Source organism: Lepisosteus platostomus, chromosome 13 (assembly GCF_059453375.1).
Source record: "Lepisosteus platostomus isolate fLepPlt1 chromosome 13, fLepPlt1.hap1, whole genome shotgun sequence".
Classification (NCBI taxonomy): domain Eukaryota; kingdom Metazoa; phylum Chordata; class Actinopteri; order Semionotiformes; family Lepisosteidae; genus Lepisosteus; species Lepisosteus platostomus.
In genome coordinates this window covers 10,224,483-10,246,852 of record NC_142623.1, presented here as the reverse complement: position 1 = coordinate 10,246,852, position 22,370 = coordinate 10,224,483, and the positions used below count along the sequence as shown (strand labels likewise).

General features: G+C 41.5%; 1 protein-coding gene across 1 annotated transcript in view; it reads left to right on the top strand.

Annotated features, from left to right (window-relative positions):
- Positions 1–3,998: 3,998 nt before the first annotated feature.
- nkain1 (sodium/potassium transporting ATPase interacting 1) overlaps positions 3,999–22,370 on the top strand; it is a 108,169-nt gene continuing 89,797 nt past the window's right edge. Inside the window, exons 1-2 of the mRNA XM_088603074.1 lie at positions 3,999–4,270; positions 4,543–5,034. Of these exons, the coding sequence (XP_088459200.1) occupies positions 4,981–5,034 (54 nt within the window). The 5' untranslated portion in view covers positions 3,999–4,270; positions 4,543–4,980. The remainder of the gene's footprint in view (positions 4,271–4,542; positions 5,035–22,370) is intronic.

The window sequence follows — 22,370 nt, the reverse complement described above, 5'->3', positions numbered from 1 at the left end:
GTCAAAAGAAACAGCATCGAGTTCTAAAAGTATTTACCAATTAATAAACATTAACAGGAGAACAACAAAATCATTTGGGGATAAACACCATGCTAATATTAGACATTTTCTTTTGTGCTAAATAATTCCTTAATGTGGCCTAGATCTGATATAAGTCTGTGGCAATTGTGCAGTTTCTTTTAGCTGTCGTCAAAAGCAGTACTACAGTATAGTTCAGTATGTTGGCCTAATAATTTGTTACGTGCCTTACATAAAGTTACACAGGCAAACCTGTTTTCTCTCTTTCCAGAAATTGTTTTACCCTTTATATGTGGTAGCGCTACACTTAACAATTTTGCTTTATAATACTACTATACAACAAGACTATCGGTTTACAGGTATAACACGAATGTCTTATATAACGAATAGGAGATTTATATTTTTGGCTATGCCCTGTGATGGACTGGCATCCTGTCCAGGGTTAACCTTGTCTTACACCTGTTGCTTTTTGGACAGGGCCTGGCTCCCCTGCAAACCTGAATTTGAAGAAGCAGTTAGATGGATATATAGATGTTCTGGACAGCTTTTTCCCTCCTGGACAAGAGTCCTGTCCAATAAAATGCCTACAGAGGTCAGAGGTTGTGTGATGCTGTGTTCTAACTCTTTGGCTAAAGATCTATTGACGTCTTTGGCTATGAAAAACATGAAAACCCTTTTACTCATTTAATAGTTATTGCAGTCTATTTTTTTTTTCAAAGAAAGACCACAAAACAGGTTTGCCTAAAAATACACAAACCAGAGCTAGCAAATACATGCCAGAATTTACACGAAACAGAACAAAGACATCAACTGCAGAGCAGTGTGAGTGTGCCAGATTCTCTGCTAGAGCCTGTGACTTTTACAGCAATCACCTCACTGATTAATTCTGTTGATGATAAATGTTAATCACCAAAATGTATTCATTTATGTCACGCCTGTATAATAGAATGTCAGTTCACTTGCTAGAATAAAGTCATTTTCCTCAAAATAACTTTGTGAAATTGCTGCTGGTTCAAGTTTCTTTTGCTGCTCAATGCACTGTTGTAACATTTAAAGTGCACTTTTATCAATTGTACATACTTTCCTAGAAACCTTCTTGCTAAAAGGTCAGCAATTTGTCTTTTTTTTCAGCACTATTACCATTTCTAAGCTGAAGTCTCCAGAGTCTGGTAAGCTCATCACAGTTGCTGTATTTTTCTTGCACACTTTTAAGCTCCATTGTCTTGTCATTTTTAGAATAGAAAAATAGTTGAGCCTTTTTCCAAATTATTTTGTATTTCAACTTTTTCTCCTTTGCTGTCACTTACGGGAGGCATGAGGGAACAATGGTTAGCATTTCTGCTTTGCTGCACTGGGGCACTGGGTCCAATTTCAGACCTGGGGTGCTGTCTGTGTGTATGTTCTAACCATGGTGACATGGGTTTTTTTCCAGGTGCCCTGGTTTCCTCTTTCCTCTCCAATGACATAGTGGTGGGTTACTTGGCGTCTGGGAAAATTGGCCCTGGTGTGAGTGTGTACGTGTCTATATCTTTGTCTGTGCCCTGTGATGGACTGGTGTCCTGTTCAGGGCTCGTCCTACCTTGTAGTTGGTTGCAGTTGATTAAGGACCTCACCACACCGAGCTGCAGTGACCACACTTTGAGATTCATCTATTCACGTATTCTTTCAGCAACACAGACATCCCTGCAATCGTCTCATCTTTCAACATGGCTGTGCTCATCATCAACAGACTCCCGCACTGGATCCAGCAACAGGTTGTCTGGATAGTGTGTGTGCCTTCGCTAGGGATTTCCCAGGGCTGTGCCCTGCCTCAGGATTCATCTTTACAATTCCCATGAGAAGGTGTTGACGCTGTGGAGGAATCGAATGCAGAGCTCCAGATGTGCTCTAACTAGGCCAGTATTCTGAGCATAGCCTCTTCACAGCTACACTCATTTCCCATATAATAAAAATAATAATCCTTACACTTACATCGCGCTTTACAGGTAATGGAGACTCCCCATCACCACCACCAGTGTGTAGCGCCCACTGAGATGATATGATGATGCAGTACGCTCAACACACACCAGCAATCAATGGAGAGGAGAACAGAGTGATGAAGCCAATTCATAGACAGGGATTATTAGGAGGCCGTGATTGGTGAAGGTCAGGGGGAAGTGTGACCAGGACACCCCTACTCATTTCAAGAAATGCCCTGGTATTTTTAGGGAGTTAGGACATCAGTTTTATCTCTTATTCAAAGGACGGCACCTTTTTTATAGTATAGTTTTTCCATATACTGGGGCACTAGGACCCAACACAGTCACAGGGTGAGCGCCCCCTACTGATCCCACTAACACCTCTTCCAGCAATCAACAACCTTAGTTTTTCCCAGGAGGTCTGCCATCCAGGTACTGACCAGGCTCATGCCAATTGTGAGTTGCAGGATGATAAAGGTGCTGGCGAAGGATAAAGATAGTGATCTTAAGTGCTGCCCTTTGTGAAGTGATTGACAAATGTTTAGGTAAAAATTGGCAAAAAGTGTTGACCTGCTGTGCATTTTCTACTTTGATTCCAGCCATTAAAGCCTATGTGTTTCCTTTGTATAACCTTGTAAACACTTTGTCTAAAATAGCACTTCTTAGCCTCTGTCTTAAATACACCTGGTACTAATTGCTCCTTGTACCAACAGTGTGGAGTGGTGGCTGGGCCACTGGATTACGAACTGAAGGGTTGGGGACTCAAACCCTTGATTGTTTGATCAGGTTACCTCATTCACTTCACTCTGCGAAACTTCACAGCTGTACAAATTGAAAACACTTTGGAGAAAAGTGTCAAAGCATTCAAATAGCAGCAGTTTGCATTCTTTGGATTTAGCTCCAGCACGTATTTGGGCTGAATCTGTCAGTATTTTAAGAGTTTTATTAATAAGCCAAGTACATGTACTTTAACTAGGTTCATGCAGTTCTGTTCAGTCCGGGGTATATTCAGTATTTAGGCAGGTAGCTGCGTCAGCATGCGTAGGCTGCAAAGGAAGAAATAATAGGTTTATTCCATGCTGAAAGGAGAAGAAAGAAAACACAACGTTTCGGCTGTGGAGCCTTCTTCAGGTGTGAGGAGGCTGTGAGAAGGATCCACAGCCGAAACGTTGTGTTTTCTTCTCTTTTCAGCATGGAATAAACCTATTACTTCTTCCTATTCAGTATTCATATTTTTAATTTCTCAGCGGATTAAATGCTTTTTTGTTGTTAAAACCAAAGGCTGTTCTATGGTTTAACATTGACTCTTTCATTTTGATTATCACACCACCTAGAATTTTCCCTTCTGCAGGAGCTGTTGCAATACTAGGCGAATACTATACTTTTGTCTGTGACTACAGGACACAATGAATGGACAATACGTATTGCACATTAAAAAAGGATCAATACCCGAAGGAGGAATTCACAAACCTATTCAATGAATATGTTGTACCGTGCTTCTCCAGAAAGAGGATTTTTGAAAACCAGAGTGATTCAAGTGTGGCTGGCATGGAGCATAGCCACAGAGGTTTGTAACCGGCCGGTTTCAGCGGCTGTCTGGAGTTTTTTTTTTAAATTTATTTCAAGACTTTTAAACACAATTGCTTAAAAGAAACAGGGCTTAAATGTTTCATTGCATAATTGTGCCAAACGCCGTAATATACTTGTCATTTCCATGAGTGTTTTCCGCCAGCGACGTGCGTTCAGAGGTTGATAAAGAGCTGTTATATAAAATATTGAACTAAACTACAGTGCATACCTATAATCCTGAAGATGTACCATATCGATCAATAGGAGATAAAGATCAAATAACGCATTAGTACGAAAGCCTGTCACTCACAAAAATCCCAAAGAAGCGCTGTGCGGTCTAGAGGAGTGGATCTTGTCTTTGATTATTGTTATTAACGTGACATCAGAAGAAAACCCCACCGCCTCTGTGTTTCCCCCCGCGGCGTGAGCTCAGCACGCCCTGCCTGGAAGGAGCAGAGAGCCCACGTGGTCGCGCACACAGGCTGCAGAATTCATTATGTGAGAAATGAGAGGGGCTTGGTTGCGCTTCTTCTTTACGCTTCGCCTGCCTCGGCAGTGAAACTGACAAAGACCCCGGCGCTGGCTAGCACTTCTCCAGCCTGCATTCCGCGTCGCCCCCCTTCACCTCCCGCTCCGAGAATGCTTGTTATTTTTACTCGTTCTTTCTGAGGAAAGGGAGTCTGAGGGGGGGGACCTTCCTGGGACAAGGCGACGCAACACGATTCGTGAGTTTAATCACTCATTCCTTTGTGTTACATTTTCAGTTGTTTTAGGTTGTATAAAATAAAGCACGGTTGTGTTTAATTGTTTTGGTGGTGGTGGGGGGAGATTTGAAGACCCCCCCTTAATTTTGGCAGATACATCAAACGATCCTCATGTCTCCCTGTTTTCCTTCTCTCCCCCCTCTCTTTCCACCCCCTTCTCTGCCTCTGTTCTGCCTGTCCCTTTCTTTCCTCGTTTCTTGTCGCTGTGCTTCTCTTGGCTGTGGCTGGAGAAGGTGGGGCAGGGTGGATTAAGAAACCGCTCGCCGAGGAGAGGAGCAGGGGGGGAAGGATGACCCGCCGATAGAGACCCCCTGCTACACCACGGAGCAACACTGCTGCTTTCGGAAACACGAGGGGACCAACACATCCAACTAAACAAAGAGGGCGAAGACATCACCACGACGGCACGATGCGAAAAAACACCGGGATAATCTGAATGTTCAGTTAGTCTTTCAGACACCAACCAGCCCGTGGAAGGCGTGAAACATCACAATGATTCATAAAGCCCAGTGGTGATCAGGGCAGCGGAGTAACGGAGTGGACAGCACATTCATTCTCCACCCCAGCCTACAAGCCGGGTCTTGATTTTGATTTTTTTTTGGTATTTTGTTTTTTTTTCTGTCATTGAAGCTTCCCTGGATAAATCTTTCCTTTTTGTTTCAACACACACCATGGGGAAGTGTAACGGCAGATGTACTCTGGTTGTCATATGCGGTCTGCAACTGGTAAGTGGGTTTTTACAATGAAGAGTCGTGTGTCGCGCGTGGAAGTGTTTAATCGGGTTTAAATGCCGTTTTGTGTGGACTCACGTGGAAAGACCGGCTTCATAAGGCTGTGGAATCGCTACTTTCTGTGAATCGATCAGTTGGTTTTGTTTTATTATTTCCGCGGCGCTCTGTTATGTTAATTAACATCATGTCTCTTGGCTTTTGCGTTCTGGTAGCAGCAGGCGAAACTCGGGTACGATCTAAACGACTAAGCTAGTTTGCTTTTAAAACTGAGTCTTTTAGAACACCGAGGTTGTGAAAAGAGGAGAGTTGCCTTTTTTCTGGCTCCCGGCGGTGCATTGTTTAAGCCTTTCCAGCACCGGTTCTGAAAGTCACCACTGGGGGAAAAAAAACAATTAACTGCCTGGACCACCTGCGCATCGACTCATCACCTGAAGCGATGGTCCGATGGCGTGCGCGTTAAGAGCACAATAAACAATAAGTCCTGTCGGGGAAATTTCCTTTATATGATGATTTTTCCACTGTTCGAAAATCCGATGTTCCTGTTTAGTCAAACTTTACTTTTTCACAAACCCCGGATGAAATGTCCCCGCCAAGGTAAGAAATGTTTTGTTCCTTTTCTGTACTGCTCGTTCTTAAAGGATACTTTAAAAGGGCAATGCCAACGCGCTCTACTGTTAAATAAACACAGAATTACGGATTCGCATTGTTCTTTATTTCTACAGAAAGAGTTGTGGATACAGATCGGAATATTGCAAGAAGCTGGGAAAGACTGAGATGTGCCTGGTTGTTTGCATGTGCCGATATTATTTTTTATAAACACTTATAAACAAGCCGGGTTAGGTTACATTTTGCTAGTGTGAGAACTATAACAGCTGCTCTTAACGAGATAGGGGGTTTTGTCTATCTGCAGAAACATGTTTATATTAGCCCTCCTTCATTACAACCGTCAGATTCCCACTTTCGGTGTGATTTATTTTTTTAATCAGTTGTTTATTTCTTGTTGTACAGGAGAAGGGCTGTTTATCGCGTTTGCTCCTCTGACATTTATCTCAACAGCCTTCTGAAGCTGCTGTCTTAAAAGCCCCCAGTCCATTCTGACTCTGTGAAGCGAAGGGCCCCTCTTTCTCACCGCTGATGTTACTTCGTCTTTCATCCTTCTGGTTGTGTTTTTTTCTTTTTAAGTGAGCGGCAATATGGGTTAAGCGCTGTTGGTAACTTTCGGGCTGTTGGGACCTCAAACAAATCTTTTTCCCTCTGTGTCGAACAGGGATGGTTTTCTTTCCACCTGCCCGCGTGTGACGCATCTTTCTGTGTTGCGATGCCTCTTTGCAGAGTAGCGATGCCCTCTGGCTGTGTCGGTGGGCTCCAGCGCGGTCACTGTATTATTAATAGGGTCACGCTGAAACATTGTGCTGTTTCATCTCCGCCTTCTCCGATGTGTACTCAAACCGGATTGTCTAAAGCCTTTCTGTTTACATCAGTCTTTTCTACTTGTACCCTGGATCAGTCCAGTTATGAGTCGACATACAGTACATAATAGAAGTTCGCTTAGTTCCAGACAACCGCATAGTAGTCAGTTGTCTATATTCATTTTATCTGCGCGTAATTATTTGCATTTAAATTTGTTGTGTTTGTTTTTAGCTATGTTCTCAATCCTTTCGAATTACCTACATTATATTGACACGAGTGTTTGACAGGAGTATAAGATAAGGTGCCACAAGAGAGGAGGCTGCTCTGATGGGTTTGCTCAAGTACTGGTCGGTAGCTAATTGGTCACAAAATGCCATCTGCATCTTGAAACATCTCAGGCTTTTGGATTTGACTGTGTTCTTTGTCAGCTTGGGCCATACGTCCACAACTCTCGATGTAAACATATGTGTCTTTTTTTCATTTCTGAATGTTTCCTTCTCATCTTCCTGCTGGGCGCAGGCTAGGTACAGTCAGGGTATGTACAAACAAGCCAAAGACAAGTGATGAAAATTAGACCGAGCAGCTTAATACTGTGTTAATTCCTTTAGCCCTCCGAGACTGTGGCCTTCACAAGTACACACTGTGTTTGGACATTAAGCAGTCACGAGTATAAAATAGTAGTAGCCTTTATTCCAGCATGTGTTAGATTCCAGTAAATTTGAGTACTTCTCATCTTGTCTTGTGTTGCTTGGTCTAAAGTATTTCTAAATATAGGATCATTTTCTCTGTTGTCCATTTTTTGCAACTGTCTTCTGTTGCCCTCTTTTAATCCACAGTTTGTCCTGTGACACTGTTACAACAAAGTGGCTTTACATGTACTAAATGTAAGACCATCTGGCCTGTAATTGTGTTTCCATTTAATTACAATTCATTTGTTTAGATATTTTTACCACTCAACTTTTTATAAAGATCTTGGTCTCTTTGATGATGGCAAAGCAGTGCTGCGCAAACTACTTGTGCTGACTGCTAAGTCAGTTGGGAAATTAATAATAAAAATATTGATCTTTACTAACTAAGACATTTTAGAAGGTGTTTTATATTTAAAGGGTGCGTCTATATAGGACACATATAGAGGAATGGGGTGGCACGGGGGTTAACAGTGTTGCCTTCAACACTGGGTTCCTGGGTTCATTTCTGGACCAGGGGTGCTGTCTGTGTGGAGTTTGTAAGTTCTCCCCGTGTTCTCCTGGGTTCCCTGTGGGTGAATTGGCTTCTGGGAAAATTGACCCTGGTGTGAGTTAGTGCATGTCTATGTCTATATGTGCCCTGCGATGGACTGGCATCCCATCCGGGGTGTGTCCTGCCTCGCACCCGTTGATTGCTGGGATAGGCTCCAGCTCCCCTGCAACCCTGAACTGAAAGAGGTGGTTAGAAAATGGATCAATATATAGAAGAATGCTTCACATTTGCCTTCTGGATGTGAGTCTAATACACATGTCCAGGACATGTCCCATAACCTGCTAAGGCCAGAAGGAGAGTGCTTGATGCTGTGTTCCAGTTCCCTCAACCAGCACCCCCACTCCCTTTCTACTCCTTTCTGCCTATTGGGGGTGACTCCAGGCTGCTGATCAAATAGAGCACCCTGTTCTACAACTGTAAATCTGTGCACACTGTTCTGATCATCCAAAGTAACATAAACTTCCCAAAACATCTACACTTTCGGTGAAATCTATATCCTTCTGTGCATGATAGGAAATGTGAATAAACATACAGTACGTGAAACTTATGTAAGAACATAAGAAAGCATTCATATGTTCAGCTTGCTTGCACCATTCCACAACCCTTTACACCTACTTGTCTGTCATATAGATCTCACTGATAAATGCCTCAGATTTTTGACCTAATTAGTTTATTGAATCGGCACAAAAAGCATTTTTTATGGTTCAATAATATTATTAATGTTAATATTGGCATTTCATATTGGCTCTCTCCTGTCTGCTTTTCAAAACGGTGTTAGTAATGACAAAAAAAAAATGATCAGCAGTCAATATCAATTCAAACCATACGGACAGTGGCTGATTTGCTTTTTCAAAGCTGTTTAGGGTGTTCCCAGTCATGCATGAAGTGTAATCATAAAATCTGAGAAAGATACTAGGATAAATGAGAGAGTTTTTGTGTGAGTATTCTAGCAAACTGCACTGTTTGGTTTCAGTGAATCAGTGAAACTTTGACGCACTGCCCATTGTGAAATGCCTGACAATTTGATTCCACTTGATGGCATTTCAGTGGGGAGGATTTAGAGACCCCCAGTAAACTGCCAAAAAGCAGTGCATTTGGAATTTAAATTAATCTGGGTGCCTGTCTGCTGTGGACCTACAGTATGCTTGCATCTACCTCCTGGAGAGACACTGGCAATGCTTTTAGGGCTGCACTTTTCGGGAGATTACTGAGAAGGCTTGTTATGTCCAAGAAATCAAGTGTTTTCCAAATAAGTGGTTTCGAGGTGTTTTGTAATGACTTTGTCCCAGCCCATAAAGTCGCTCTTTCAGAGCACAAGCTGGGTCCTGCAGACCATACACTGATACATTGTTCCTCAAGTGAGCCTGCAGCATATGATGAGGCTATTGCAGCCATGTCACTCTAGCATTCAGTGCTTCACAGCAAGGGGCTGGCTAATCAGCATAGGGGCTTGGGGTGGCTGAGATGGGAGGAGGGGGTGCTGACTGCTCATGGAACAGTGGTGTCTTGGCCCAGATGAATTAATCTGATGCTGCTCAGTTGCTGTAAAGCTCAGAGTGTCTAACACTGCATGTGCTGTCACTGAGCCTTAGTACTGTCAGTGCAGGCAGCAATGCAGTGCAAATCCGTGCTTTTTATTTACAATGTACAGCAAAACAAAGAAAAGCAAAACAATAGCCTACCTCCTTCTGACTCTGACATAACTTCTTCTAATCTGCATCTATGGGCCGGGTAGCTAAGCTACTCACCCACTTCCTTTACCTCTGCCTGGTCTTTTGCTCATTTTCATCCCACTCTTGCTTGTACTTCTCAGCCTCACTGGTAAGTTGTGAAGAGCAGCTACACCTTTTGGATTTTGCTGCCTGGCCGAGGTCACAGATGGCTTGGAGTCCACATCCGCGCAGTAGGTTAGTCAGCTCTGGCTCCATGCACCACACTGCAGGAAACCCTGCTCTGCCAGCTTTGTACAGTCGGCCGACCAGTCATCTTTGCTAGAGTGCTCAGATGACTAGGTTAGGCATGCAGCAAATCATCCTCAAAGTGTTAGGGTGAAATAGAGTGGGAGGAGGATCCATCATCATCCAAATGGGGAAGAGTGTAATTGCATAATATTGTAAGATTGTAACAGAAAACTGTTACAGTGATGAGGCTCCCTGGGTTCCTAAAGAGATTTGAATTCCTGTGTATCAGGGGGTCTGACCTTTTGGCATAGGGGGTTTGACTGACACTGATGTTTGCCTGGGCTGCACAGATCTGGTGATCTGAGTTCTCTGAGTCACAATTTAAGAGTCCGAACACATTCACTGCTCTGTATGAGATGTGGGAGTATGGAACAAGCTCCCAGCCATGATGTGTAAGATGGTACCCTGACATATTTAAAGGAATGGCTGGATTATCCTCTGATTGATTAGCTACCAAATACCACAAGGTCTGGGTGGGCTGAAGGGCCTCCTCTTGTCTGTAAACTTTCATATAATAATAATAATTAATAATTGCTTACATTTATATAGTGCTTTTCTGGACACTCCACTCAAAGCGCTTTACAGGTAATGGGGACTCCCCTCCACCACCATCAATGTGCAGCATGCAGCATATGTATTGATATGGTGATGGAAGTCAGAAGTAAACTGTCCAATCATTCCTTTTCTGTAGGCACTGTGGGACTCATTGTGAGGCAGGGATTTCCATTTCATTTCAGGCTCTTCAGTGCCAATTTTAGAGTTTGTATTTGTGATCATCATCTCCCTTGCCCTTGTACAACGGTCTTAGTAGTGTACTGTGAGCTCAGCTGGCAAGACTAGATTTGTGATCAATAAAGATAAAGAAAAAGAATCAGTGATTCAGCAATTGCAGAAACAACATCGAAAAAGAAGAGAGAATTCCAATTTCCCCGTATGGCAGTTGTTTCAGAACTGATATATATATATAATTTTTACAATAGAAGGACAGAATGTGGGAATATTATTCACCAGGGTTACATGAATGATGAAAGTTCATTGTGTAGTGCCCTAAGAATTGTAGTTAACTGATTGACAGATCTATTGTATATTTTACTTTTATTAAAAGCTGTCTACAGAACATTTCTGGAAAATAAAATGCAGAGTTTAACAGCCTTGTTCTAGAGATCAAGTCTCAGTTCTGGGAAGATAATGAGGTTTGCTAGTATTTTGCTTATGTAATAGGACATTCTCTTCATAAGGGTGAGGCTGTTAATGGTACTGAAGAAGAGCAAATCACCAATATCATAGAATCAAAAGGACATTTTAGATAGAATGAAATATATATATATGTACTGGTCCTTTTCCATCTCAGAGCTTTAAAAACTTGAGATACTATGTACAATTTAAGTGTGCTAAGCCTAGAAACACAAATGGCTCTTTAGGCTACATTAACGAACACAGTTAAATGCTTTAAACCTTTGCCACTTCCTAACTGTAACTCGGAGACAACTGTCAGCAAACTGCCAGGGTGGGGTGAGCTCAGATTATCCAGAGACTCCTATCATACTGAAGTGTCTCCCTGCAACTTAGCAGTGCGGTCAGGCTGAAAAAATAACTTCTAGTTCCAAATTGCAAACAAAACAAAATTGTGATAACTGGTGCTGCTTATGTCTTCATCTCTTCTTGTATACATTTTCAGTTTTTGTGTAATATGAAGCTATTGATTTTGTTTATCTCCTTAATGATCCATTTTATGGACATAAAAAATGTTGTTTGCAGCAATTATCATTTCCTATACTTGTTTTTGAAGCCCTGAAAATAGCTATGAAAGTACCTCTGAACCTTGTGGTTATATATAACTAATAAACAAATCACGTTGTTGAGAAATAAAAGTATTTAATATCTCAGCACAGTTGCTGGTGTTGGCTCCTGTTCTTCATTCAGGACTGCTGTTAGCTGGAGTCTTTCAGGGAAAATCTAATTATAAAATGTGCAGAATATGATCTGAAGTTCCTCGTTGAACTTCTATACTCTTGGGCTCTCTGTTATTGTTCCCGGCTCAGTGCTAATTAGGATCTGTGAATATAGTTCCTCACAATCTGAGTAACTTGTGACTCATGTATTACTCAAAATTCTCAAAACATTTTTTGTCTTTTTCACATTCTGTGCAATTTTATACTTCAGTGTTTGCCATTTAGAATTCTTTTCACTTTCTTTTTGTAGGCAGACGTCTCTTGGCACCATATCAGCCTGAGAGATGTGTGATTGATCTCTCGTCATTAACCAGCAAGACTCAGTGGATGACTCAGTTGGCTGGAAGGCATTAGTTTAGACCAATGTCTGTGTGTCCTGAAGAGAGGCCTCTAATTTCTCCGCTGCTCTACAGAAAATGAGTCATGCCAAACTTTGACATTTGTAGATTTATTGTGACTTTTGTCCTGGGGATAATTTGATGATGATGATTAGAAATGTCCCATACTGCCCTAAAAGCCCAGAAAATTGATGCCACCCACTTCTTTTAAAGCATGATTTTAATTTGCTCTTCATTCTCTTACAATGACTCATGGTTTTTAATGACCCAGCATTTTATTGTACTTTATTAGAATCTGCACAGATGTCCTGGGTTATGGAGCTTAATGATGAAATGGTATAATCGATTAAATGTCAGAGGAAGACATGTAGGGTCCTTGCTTGCCAGTTCAAAGGTTATAGAAATAGGCCAAGTCTATTAGCAATGTTTTATTATGAATTGTGAGGCTATAATTAAGAAAAATAAGTCATGATTCCCATCTTAAACAATTCCTGAAGGTGTTTACACCTGAACCTTTAACAGTTGCCTCATGATCAGCAAGAACCAACCTGTGGATAATCGTTATGAGGAAACCAGTCATTCTGTAATTATTTAGCTTTTTTGTTGGATGCAAAATATGTCAGTCTGACATTTTCATATTCCAACCTTCATGCCTCATAGCTTTGCACATATTCTTTATTTCCCATTTTCCTAAAGCTCTGCCACTTTAGTACAGTAGGGGGCTTTCCCTGCATGAACACTCAAAAACTGAAACAGACATACATTACAGAACTTGAAAACAAAAGAGCTTCCAACTAGCTTGATAACTCATGTTGTCTGCCGAAACATTTAAGAGATGCTCTTTACCAACTGTACTGATGAAGCAGGAAAAACTGTGTATTACATTTTGTTTAAACTCCATAGCCTTTTATTCAAAATAAGGCAACAAGACGTAAACCCCCAGAACTATCAGTGACTTAGAGTATGTTGTAAAAGTCTAAAAATGCTCCATTATGTTTTGAATTTATAGTTTCCTTTGAAACGAGTGCTGAAGACAATTTCAGGCATGCTGTTGATTCTGTAATCTTACCTTTGTCTTTGATAACTCTTATGCAGCTTTTTAAAAGAACAAGAGAAAAGAAACCCACTGAGGTGTTTGTAGTCTTCTGATATCATTGATTATCGGCTGATTATTGAATGTTAACATCTTGAAGGTATTGAGGCATCTTGAGGTCTTTATATGTAGGATAATTTGATTGCTAAATGTTACGCTAAAATAGCTTGGGGGATGCCATAAAAACAAGGAAAAAGATTTAACAGTCTGAATGGAATAGCAAGCTTATCGAAAGGTCTACTGCTGTGAAGCTGATACTTTTAAGTTCCCTAATGGCTTTCTTGTGTTTGTTACATCAGATGCTGTGTACTTTTTTCACCATCGAGACTCCTTTACCTTGGAAGGTGCCAGATTATAATGCATGCACATCTGTGTACTTTCAGAGGTGGGCTACATTTCTTAAGGGGAGGCATACAGTAGATGCTATGACCTGATGGTGAAATCAAGAAACAACTAGAACTTCAGAAGGATCTCATCCAGCTGTTTCCTGAAAGAGGGACAGAGGGAGGGAGGATACAGCCCCTTTGCTATTTGTTATTTGCCAAACTAAACAAACACAGCTGGCAGGAATCCAGTGACTATGTCAGTCCAGACACTGATCAAAGGCTGGTGCTCCCATGTGGCTCAGCTGACAAAAACAGGCTGAGCTCTGTGAGCCAGATGTCACTGGGGCTGAGACCTGGCTGTGTCTCCAGACCAGGCTGCGACTGGGAGACCCCGAGTACAACTGGTAGAGCACCAACAGGGTAGGATTGGCAGTTGGCTGGGCAAGGCTCTCCTGGCTTGGCAGAGGTGACTCTTGTGAGATGCAGGCTTGCAGTGATGTTGGTAAGGCGGCACTCCCCTCGCCCCTCCCATCTGCCTCCTCTGGTTGGTTAGTGACTTCTCCAGCCACCTCCTGAAAGACGCCTTCAACAACAACAACTTAGCTTGGTAGCTTCTGGGAGACTCCCACGACCTGGGAAAGCACTGCGGAGCCCCCAGAATGTCAAATTCCAGATGACCCTGCAGGATGTCGGAGAACCATATCTGCGTGTTTAATCTCTCCTGAGCTGGACCAAGAGCCAGTGTGCCCGGAGTTTCAGGAGTGGAACCTTTAAAACATTTGGCTTTTCCAAGCTGGATGGCTATACAACAAGAATAATTAACAGTGATCAAAAGTTGAGATCAGAGAAATACAGAGAACAAAAGCAGTCGATGACAGAACCCCTCTGATTGAGCTCCTGCATTTAGAGTCAGATTCGTTCTCCTAGTTCCTACTGTTTGTGAGGGCACGTTGTGGAAACAGAAAGTCAAAACACTGTTTGTTATATGGATTACATCAGGTAATAGAGTTCCTTCTAATCCTCTTCTTCCATGAATTGCTTTACAGTAAAATACTAACTTTCAGCCCCAGAGGGGATTTTGGTCACCACATTACAAGAAAGATATTGTTGCTCTGGAATCAGTCCAGAGACAAGCGACCACATACATTCAGAAGCCTACAGTGCCACGATGACAGAAGTGAATCTTTTTAATTTTGAACGGAGAAGGCTTCGAGGGGCCCTAATTCAAGTATTAGAAATCGGCAAAGGCACTGACAAAGTCAAGTCATTGGACTTCCTCATGATCAACAGTGAAATATGAATGAGGAGGCACATGTGTAATCTATGCAGGAGTGCAAAAAAAACACACTGAAAACAGGATGAATGTCCTTTCATAAAGGGTCAGTGGGGTCTGGAATTGATGCACCCAGTGTTGACTTTCATGGAAGCTCTCTGTGGCATCACTGCAGTTCTGTGGAAATAAATATCGTGAAACTATATCGGTGAGATATCGGTGAAACTCCAGGAGTGAGTTCCAAGAAAAACAATGATTTGGAAAAGGGGGAAAAGAGCAAAAAAGTGTGTACACTGAAAGAACTTTTAATCTAATTTTACAAGTCACTTGTTACCCTTGATAAGGGTATTTAGCTTGTAAGAAGGCAAAATAAATTCTTAATTTAAAAAGATAGATGCGAGAGCATGTAGTGGAAATGTATACGTGAATTTCTTAGCTTCCATCTAAAAATTCCTAGTTGTGGTCTAGGCAGTGTAACTGGAAAAAGGAGGGGGTGGTGGCAAGACTGAATGTGGTCAGAAAACACAATCTTCATCCACTGAGTGACAGGCACGGACAAGGTGACAGGCAGGGCTCTTCGAGTCCTGAAGTGGCAGCTGTCAGAGAAAACCGCGACCGGATTAGGAAAAAGATTTTGGGAGAGGAAGCTGGAACGGGTGATGGGGAAATTAGGCGACAGGTTTATCTTCTCTCTTTCTTCACCTCTGGGCACAGCACCGACAGGCCTGGTGGCCAGCTAATCAAGTGGCACGCAGTTCCAGGAGGGGGGAGAAAGAATCTTTTTAATCTCCGTTTTTCTAAATGTTTCCTGAATTTCAGGACCTTTCTCTTCAGCTAAAGCCTCTCTGACATTACCTTCTAAATAAGAGAACAGCCCTTTAGATGAGAAGCAGTAGAGTACAATTTAAGCCACAGCTGTGATAATTAATGTGAAAATTAATAGAAGCAGTTTTCATTTGAAATGCAAGCTCTGAATAATTACTAGAGATGGAGACAGGCACTTGAACCTGACCTTATTATTTTTCCTTTTTTGTTTCTTTGTACTAAATACACAATTAAAATTATCTCTTGTACCACAAATAATATTTCAAGCTATGGTTATAAATTAGATTAATTGGGACGTATTCAGTAGTATAATAAATAGAAGGCATTGTTAATACTGTAAAGATTTTTTGTGCATTTTATTACACACCATGGTTTTCAGAACTTGATGGCTCATTTTAGCTTCGGTGCATTTGTAAAGAATCCTGATTGAAGTTAAAAGAAATCACAATCTTTGTTCTCTGAAATAGACTTCTGGATTTATTATCTGACAGTACAAAAATAAATCCAGTACTATTTAAGGCTTTTAAATGTTCAGAAGGATAAGGTTTTCTTTAAAGAAAATCTAAACAGCCAGCGAGTAGCATTTAAGACGTTGATCTTCAGAAGAACTGACACTCTGCGGATTCTCATTTAATCTACCTGCGTGGTACAGAGATATTGTCAGGGAGTCATAAAACAACTGCAAATTCCCAAATTAAAACAATACATATATATATAATGGTGGGCTTCTTAGTGTTCTCCTTTCATATTAAAAGTTAGGCCCTAAAGTTCAGAGTTTGAAAGTAAGCCGCGTCACTGCCTGACTGCAACCAAGCTGTTACTGTCCCAGCATATAGGCAGGGTATTGTCCTTTATGTGGGTTACAGCATATGGCCTTTTTATTTGGGTTTGAACCCTTCAATATAGCCAGGACGTCCAAGCCTGGAGTGAAGTGAGGTCATGTATAAAGGTCCTCATAAGCCATTATATAAGCAGGGATCTTCTGCACTTGTCTTCCAATAAGTAATTTTACATCTGTAGTGTACGAAACAGAACCGTTGATTGGTTTTAACTGCTTATCCATTTTATTAGAAATACAGAAGCAATGACATTCTTCGTCAGTACTGACACCTGATGTACCGCAAACGCTAGATATCATATTTGATGAATTCATTTAATTTTCAGTTGGCTGCCTGTGATATCAGATTTTGACAAGTCAGTAGGACTTGAGCCCCCGAAAAAAAATGTACTTCACAGTGTATAAGAGAATAAAAAAACCGGATTTCTTTTTAAGATTTTAATGTAAAGTTGTTTCCATGTCAGCTTCAAGTGAGATAAACCTAGATTGCTGGGTTTGTTTGTTCTCTCTCCTGAGTGGGACTTGTGACTTCAATAAAGACACAGGAGTGCTTTAAGGCCTAATTGGTGCTGCCGTAGACTGACGTCAAACTCTAATTTAAACTAAACGGCAGTGTGTGGTGGGCTGTTTAACGAAACCAGCTGTATACTATCTTTGAGTTAAGAGGCGATGTTGTGTTACTTGCTGCTCTTGAATGCATAAATGCCAGAAAAAATGAATAATTGTCTTTATGACTCAATTTAGTTCCTTCTGCACTGTTCAGCATTCTTTTAACTAGATTCTTTCTGTACTTTTCCCAGAAAATCAAAATATTGTTTTTTCCAGGAGGATCTATATGAATAGAAATATGCATGAATAATAACAATAATAATTAATAATTGCTTACACTTATATAGCGCTTTTCTGGACATTCCACTCAAAGCGTTTTACAGGTAATGGGGACTCCCCTCCACCACCACCAATGTGTAGCATCCACCTGGATGATGCGACGGCAGCCATAGTGCGCCAGAACGCTCACCACACACCAGCTATCGGTGGGGAGGAGAGCAGAGTAATGAAACCAATTCATAGATGGGGATTATTAGGAGGCCATGATTGGTAAGGGCCCTGGGATTTTTAATGACCACAGAGAGTCAGGACCTCGGTTTAACGTCTCATCCGAAGGACGGCGCCTGTTTAATATAGACACTTTTTGTCTTTCAGCACCTTTCATACTGTTACTCAGTCTCTGTGTAGGTTGGTCGGGTGTACTGGAACTCCTGGTTCCCTGGCATTGACGGGCACAGTGGTGCAGGATGACTTCAGACTGAAGTGTGCTGTACAGGCCATGTTTGAAAGCAGAGCTGTAAATGAAGAAAAATGCCACCTGACACTGACGCACAGCCTGCTGCCAAGCTACGCAAGGAGAATCGGAGAGTCTTGCAAAAAGTAGTCTGGTTGCCTCAGTCCTTGGAATCCTTCCCAGACAGACTATTGTGAGAATTGGGAATGGAGGAAGGTAAAGCAGAAACCCAAAACGAGAATGTGGGAATTACCTTACCAGGATTCCATCGATTTTACATACCTTGAAAAAACTCATTGTTATAATGCCTGAATAAGTCAAGTGCTTATTAAATGGATGACCGATTTGGACTTCAAGTTTGGAAATAAGTCAACTGCTTTTTAACTTTTGCCAGTCACTTACAATACTCCCTGAAAGAACATGTTAGGTACATGTCTTTAAAAAGATTATTGAATTGGTGATTTACAATGCTCTGGTGCATGTATTGTCTTTTTTTGAAAAAATGCTGTTTCATATTGTATTTGAAGTTTATTGCCAACCTTCAAGTGAGACGTCTTCACAACACTGCAGCTGGGCCTATTGTAGAATGCCAAAGGGCAATATTTGCTTCTCAGCTCAAACCCTGTGCAGTGTACCCAGATCATTGTCTCTAAATAAAGACTCCAGCTTCCACTTGTTGACGGCCAACCTCCCGTGAAGCAAAATGGGGAACTTTCAAAAGGATAGTCTGTATTTTTGTAATTTTGTCTATTTTATATCTATTTTAAAAAGCACATAAAGTAGCACAGTGGTATACTGGTTATTATTGTGGCTGCACAGAGCTGAGGCTTCGGGTTCATTTCCAGACCTGGGATGCCATCTTTGTGGAGTTTGTATGTTCACCCCATGTTCACATTGCTTTTCTCAAGGTGCTCTCTAAAAATACTGGTAAGATAATGGGCTACTTGGAAAATCGGTCCTGATGTGAGTTTTTGTGTCTGTGAGTGCCTCATGATGGACTGGCGTCCCATCCAGGGTGTACCCTATCTTGTGCCTGCTGCTTGTTGGGATAGGTTTGAGCTTCCATGTGGCCCTGAATTGGATAAAGCAGTGAGAAAAAGGATGGATGGATGGATACACTTGGAGCTTTTTCAAAAGCTTGTTTTAGCCCCTGTATGTACAGGTTCTTTTATACATACTTTATGTGTTTACAAACAAATAAAACAATCTTCATGCTACAATTCCTCGTAGGTTCTCACTGTTTAATATCTGGTACATAGCAGCCAGCTCAGACTTGGCTCATTGAGTATCTGTGGGATGAACATAACAGGAGAGTAAGAAATTAATGATCAATGGAGTTCTTCAGGGAATCTTGGAATTCAGCAGCAGGTTTATTATCTGTCTAATTAATCTGTATTAATTAGTCTATGAAAAAGTGTCTAGAGGCGATAAGATTAATCTCACCCCTCTACCATACTCCTCCTGCTCTTTCTGTGTCCTTAGCCCTTGAGGGTTTTCTATTGAACTGACAGGCAGATTCTGTCTATCTTTGAGGGTGGGAATCCTGCAGGCTTAAGATGAGTTTTTCAGCTAACATGAAGAAGGATATTTGAATTCTCAATCACATAATTGACTAAAGGTCAGACGTAGAACATTTCGGACACTGGGACCCCTGAGAACATTAGCCCCCTCTTGTACAGAGGTAGGGCTGTAGAGCACTGCTCTGCTTTGATGTTTGAGTAGGTTGCACATAAGATTCCTGTACTGTAGGTGCCATATTCTCCATTCTTATGCTTAAAAGCTTCCCTGGAGTATCCATGACTGCTGGAGTATCTCCATGTCTTTACATGGAGTCCCATCTTCATCGTCCCAGGCTTTGAAACACAGTTGATGTGCACATACTGCAGGAGGATACTAAGTTGTTCCTTGGGCAACTTTCAGTGGAGGAGCTGGGAGTCTTAGTTGGCGATATCAGTGTAGTTTTTCTTTTTCAGTTAGGAACAGCCAGTTCCATGATCAGACAGACTCATTTCATAATGCTTTTCATCTGCTTCTCCGAACCATCCCACTTTTTTTACTAAAGGGCCAAAATTGATATAGAGGACTTAGGTTTCCCTGACTGCAACCTTCCAGTGTCCTGCAAGTCACAGGGATTCTCATGGCCACCTCAAGCCCGCTGAACCCAGTCACGGCCTGCAAACAACGTATAACAGTAGAGCCTTTGCTGTTTGATTGATACAGGAACCCAGAAGCCAACTTCCTTTTTTTATTTTAATTTAGAACCGCCAATTATTTCTGTTCGTCAAGCCCGAGTTGCCAGCTGTGTTTTTCATGTCTCGGCTCCCAGCAGAGATCCCCGTGACCCTGCACAAGGGCGGTGAGGAAGTGGAGGCAGACTCCTCCGACCTGCCCGCCTTCACGCCATTTGTCTGGTACCACGTCTTAGCCTTGATTGGAGGAGAGGCGCACCCCTCATGGACAAGCATCCAGCAGTTATACCGCTGCACCTCCTGTAGGGGGATTCTGGTCATGATCGGCTCGGGCTTAAGTCTGCAATCAAAGAGCTCAGCCTGCTCTTGAGTGAGCTCCTTTACCGGTAGAGCCTGCATGAGCTCTCTGCTAACTCTGGCTGGATGCTTTCTGCTTTTCCTGCGGTTTCATGCCCCTGCATCCTGACAGCCCACAGTGCTCCAGGATCAGATCTATCTTCCCCTGATCAGCTTCTAAAGCGCCAAAGCAGAAGGGGCTCAGCCTCTTCCTTGGGCAGGTCTCCACCCTTGTCCACACCTGCGCTGCAGTGATCCACCTGTGCACAGATTGAAACCCAGTACCGAGAATGCAGTACAGCAGTTTGCTGTGTAACCACACATACATCTCTTTCCATGTGACTTTCCATGTGATTTCATTCAAACCGTCCTCTGTAAATTGAAGTAATATTGTTAGAAAAATGCTTTGAGAGGTAAATAAAGTTAGTGTGGCATGAAAAATGACCAAATCTTAGCATTGCTTCCAGTTGTAATCTCTTTCCTTTTTGTTCAAAGACACATAGATGTAATTCAGTCCCTCTTAATCAATATCATATACTATCGTTCACAGTCATCATTTTCTAATCACCTTTTCTGTTGTATTATATCAACGCAGATAATTTATTTTTAAGGTTGTCAGGTTTCAAAACCAAACATGCTGTTCCTTGCTTACATTTCGCTGATTGTTTTTAGTTGTCAATTCTAGCACAAACAAATGTACAACATAACTCCACCATGCCATTTTTCTAAATTTTCTTCAACTGTCATTACAGTGCTTTTTCAATTATATTTGTTACTTTATCTTCCTGACCCCTTCATCTAAGATCACTTAAATGTCCTAAAAAGAACAATTGAACTGCAAAATGATTTGGAAAAATGCAGAGTGAAGCAACATAAATTACATGATAAAATAATTAGAATGTGTCGTCAAAAAATCTGAAATAGGCGAGTCTATGTGTTCAGCATACATTATTATCGTAGGTGTGGTGTGTTGGGTAGAGCTCTGGTCTCCTGCTGAGGGGATCTTGTGTTCAAATCCCAGTGGGTGGATCCTTGAGTCATAATAATTTATGGTTTATGTGTGGTACCCAGACTGTGCTAGCAATTCCTGCTGTATAAACAGATATCCCATTTTGTACACTCTATATATAAAAGTTAATTGTATGTTGCTTTGGATCAAAGCATCAGATGAGTAATTTAATAATGATCATGGGTTTTTTTTCTAATCAAGCTACATGCAATTCTTTCCATTTCTGAAAAATTGCAGTGCTATGCAACATTCATCACTGCACATTATTATGCAGCTGCTGTTTTACACCTTTTGTATACAGCAGCTGCAGTTTCTGGAGGCTGGTTGTATAGCGTGGATATTATCCCTGTCTATCTTCGAAGCTTCCCTGACTGACAAATTAGGAGCCCTCAGTCACACGAATGGATTCCGTCAGACCGAAATCCTCGCCTTTCTTTGACTGAAAGATTGCCATTTCTCAGTGCAGTTCAGTCCCTCACATCATTACCTGATGACAACCTCAGTGGATGGTATTACTTGTGGAATACCTACTTGGGAAGGAGATGTATCAGAACCTTATGCCCCCTTAATCCGCCCTTTGTGAGTACAAGACCCCCAATGATATTTTGGCTAGGATATGCAGTATAAAAACGTGCTGTTTGCTCTGATTAATGTATTGCCTTGTATGTTTGTGAGTGGAGTATCCCAAAGATTAAGTTAATGTACCACAGTGTTTGTTAATTTCAAAATTTAATTAATCTGAATTGATAGTAGTAATAAATGCCAAGCAGTTCCCTTGACAGCACTGCTAGTAACCGTTTGAGCTGTTAATTAACATTCTAGTTTGTAGTTTGTTGTAAAATAATGATCAGTTCATTCATTGGTTAAAATTAAATGTTCAGGAATGATTGTTAAAAATTAGGTAATTACTGTATGTTTTACTGTTGCAAAAAGCTCCAGCTTCATGTGGCTGGAGGACTAAGCTGTTAATAGTACAAAAACCTTGTATTTGATTTAGAAAGTGCATGTGTTCTTTCTGATTAGATAAGAGCAATATGGCAAAACCAGGAAGCCTTCATTACATAAGGGTTTGACACAGTCAGTAAATGATGAATTACAGAACATTGTTTCTCAGCTCAAATCTGCATCTCGGAGCAATCTACATCTTGCAGGGCATGTCTCGAAAAGAGTGGGAGTGTTACCCAGGCACCCTGGCCAAATTTCACCCTGGCCTTTACCAATCATGACCAATCATGTGCACGCAAAATAAAAGACCTTTC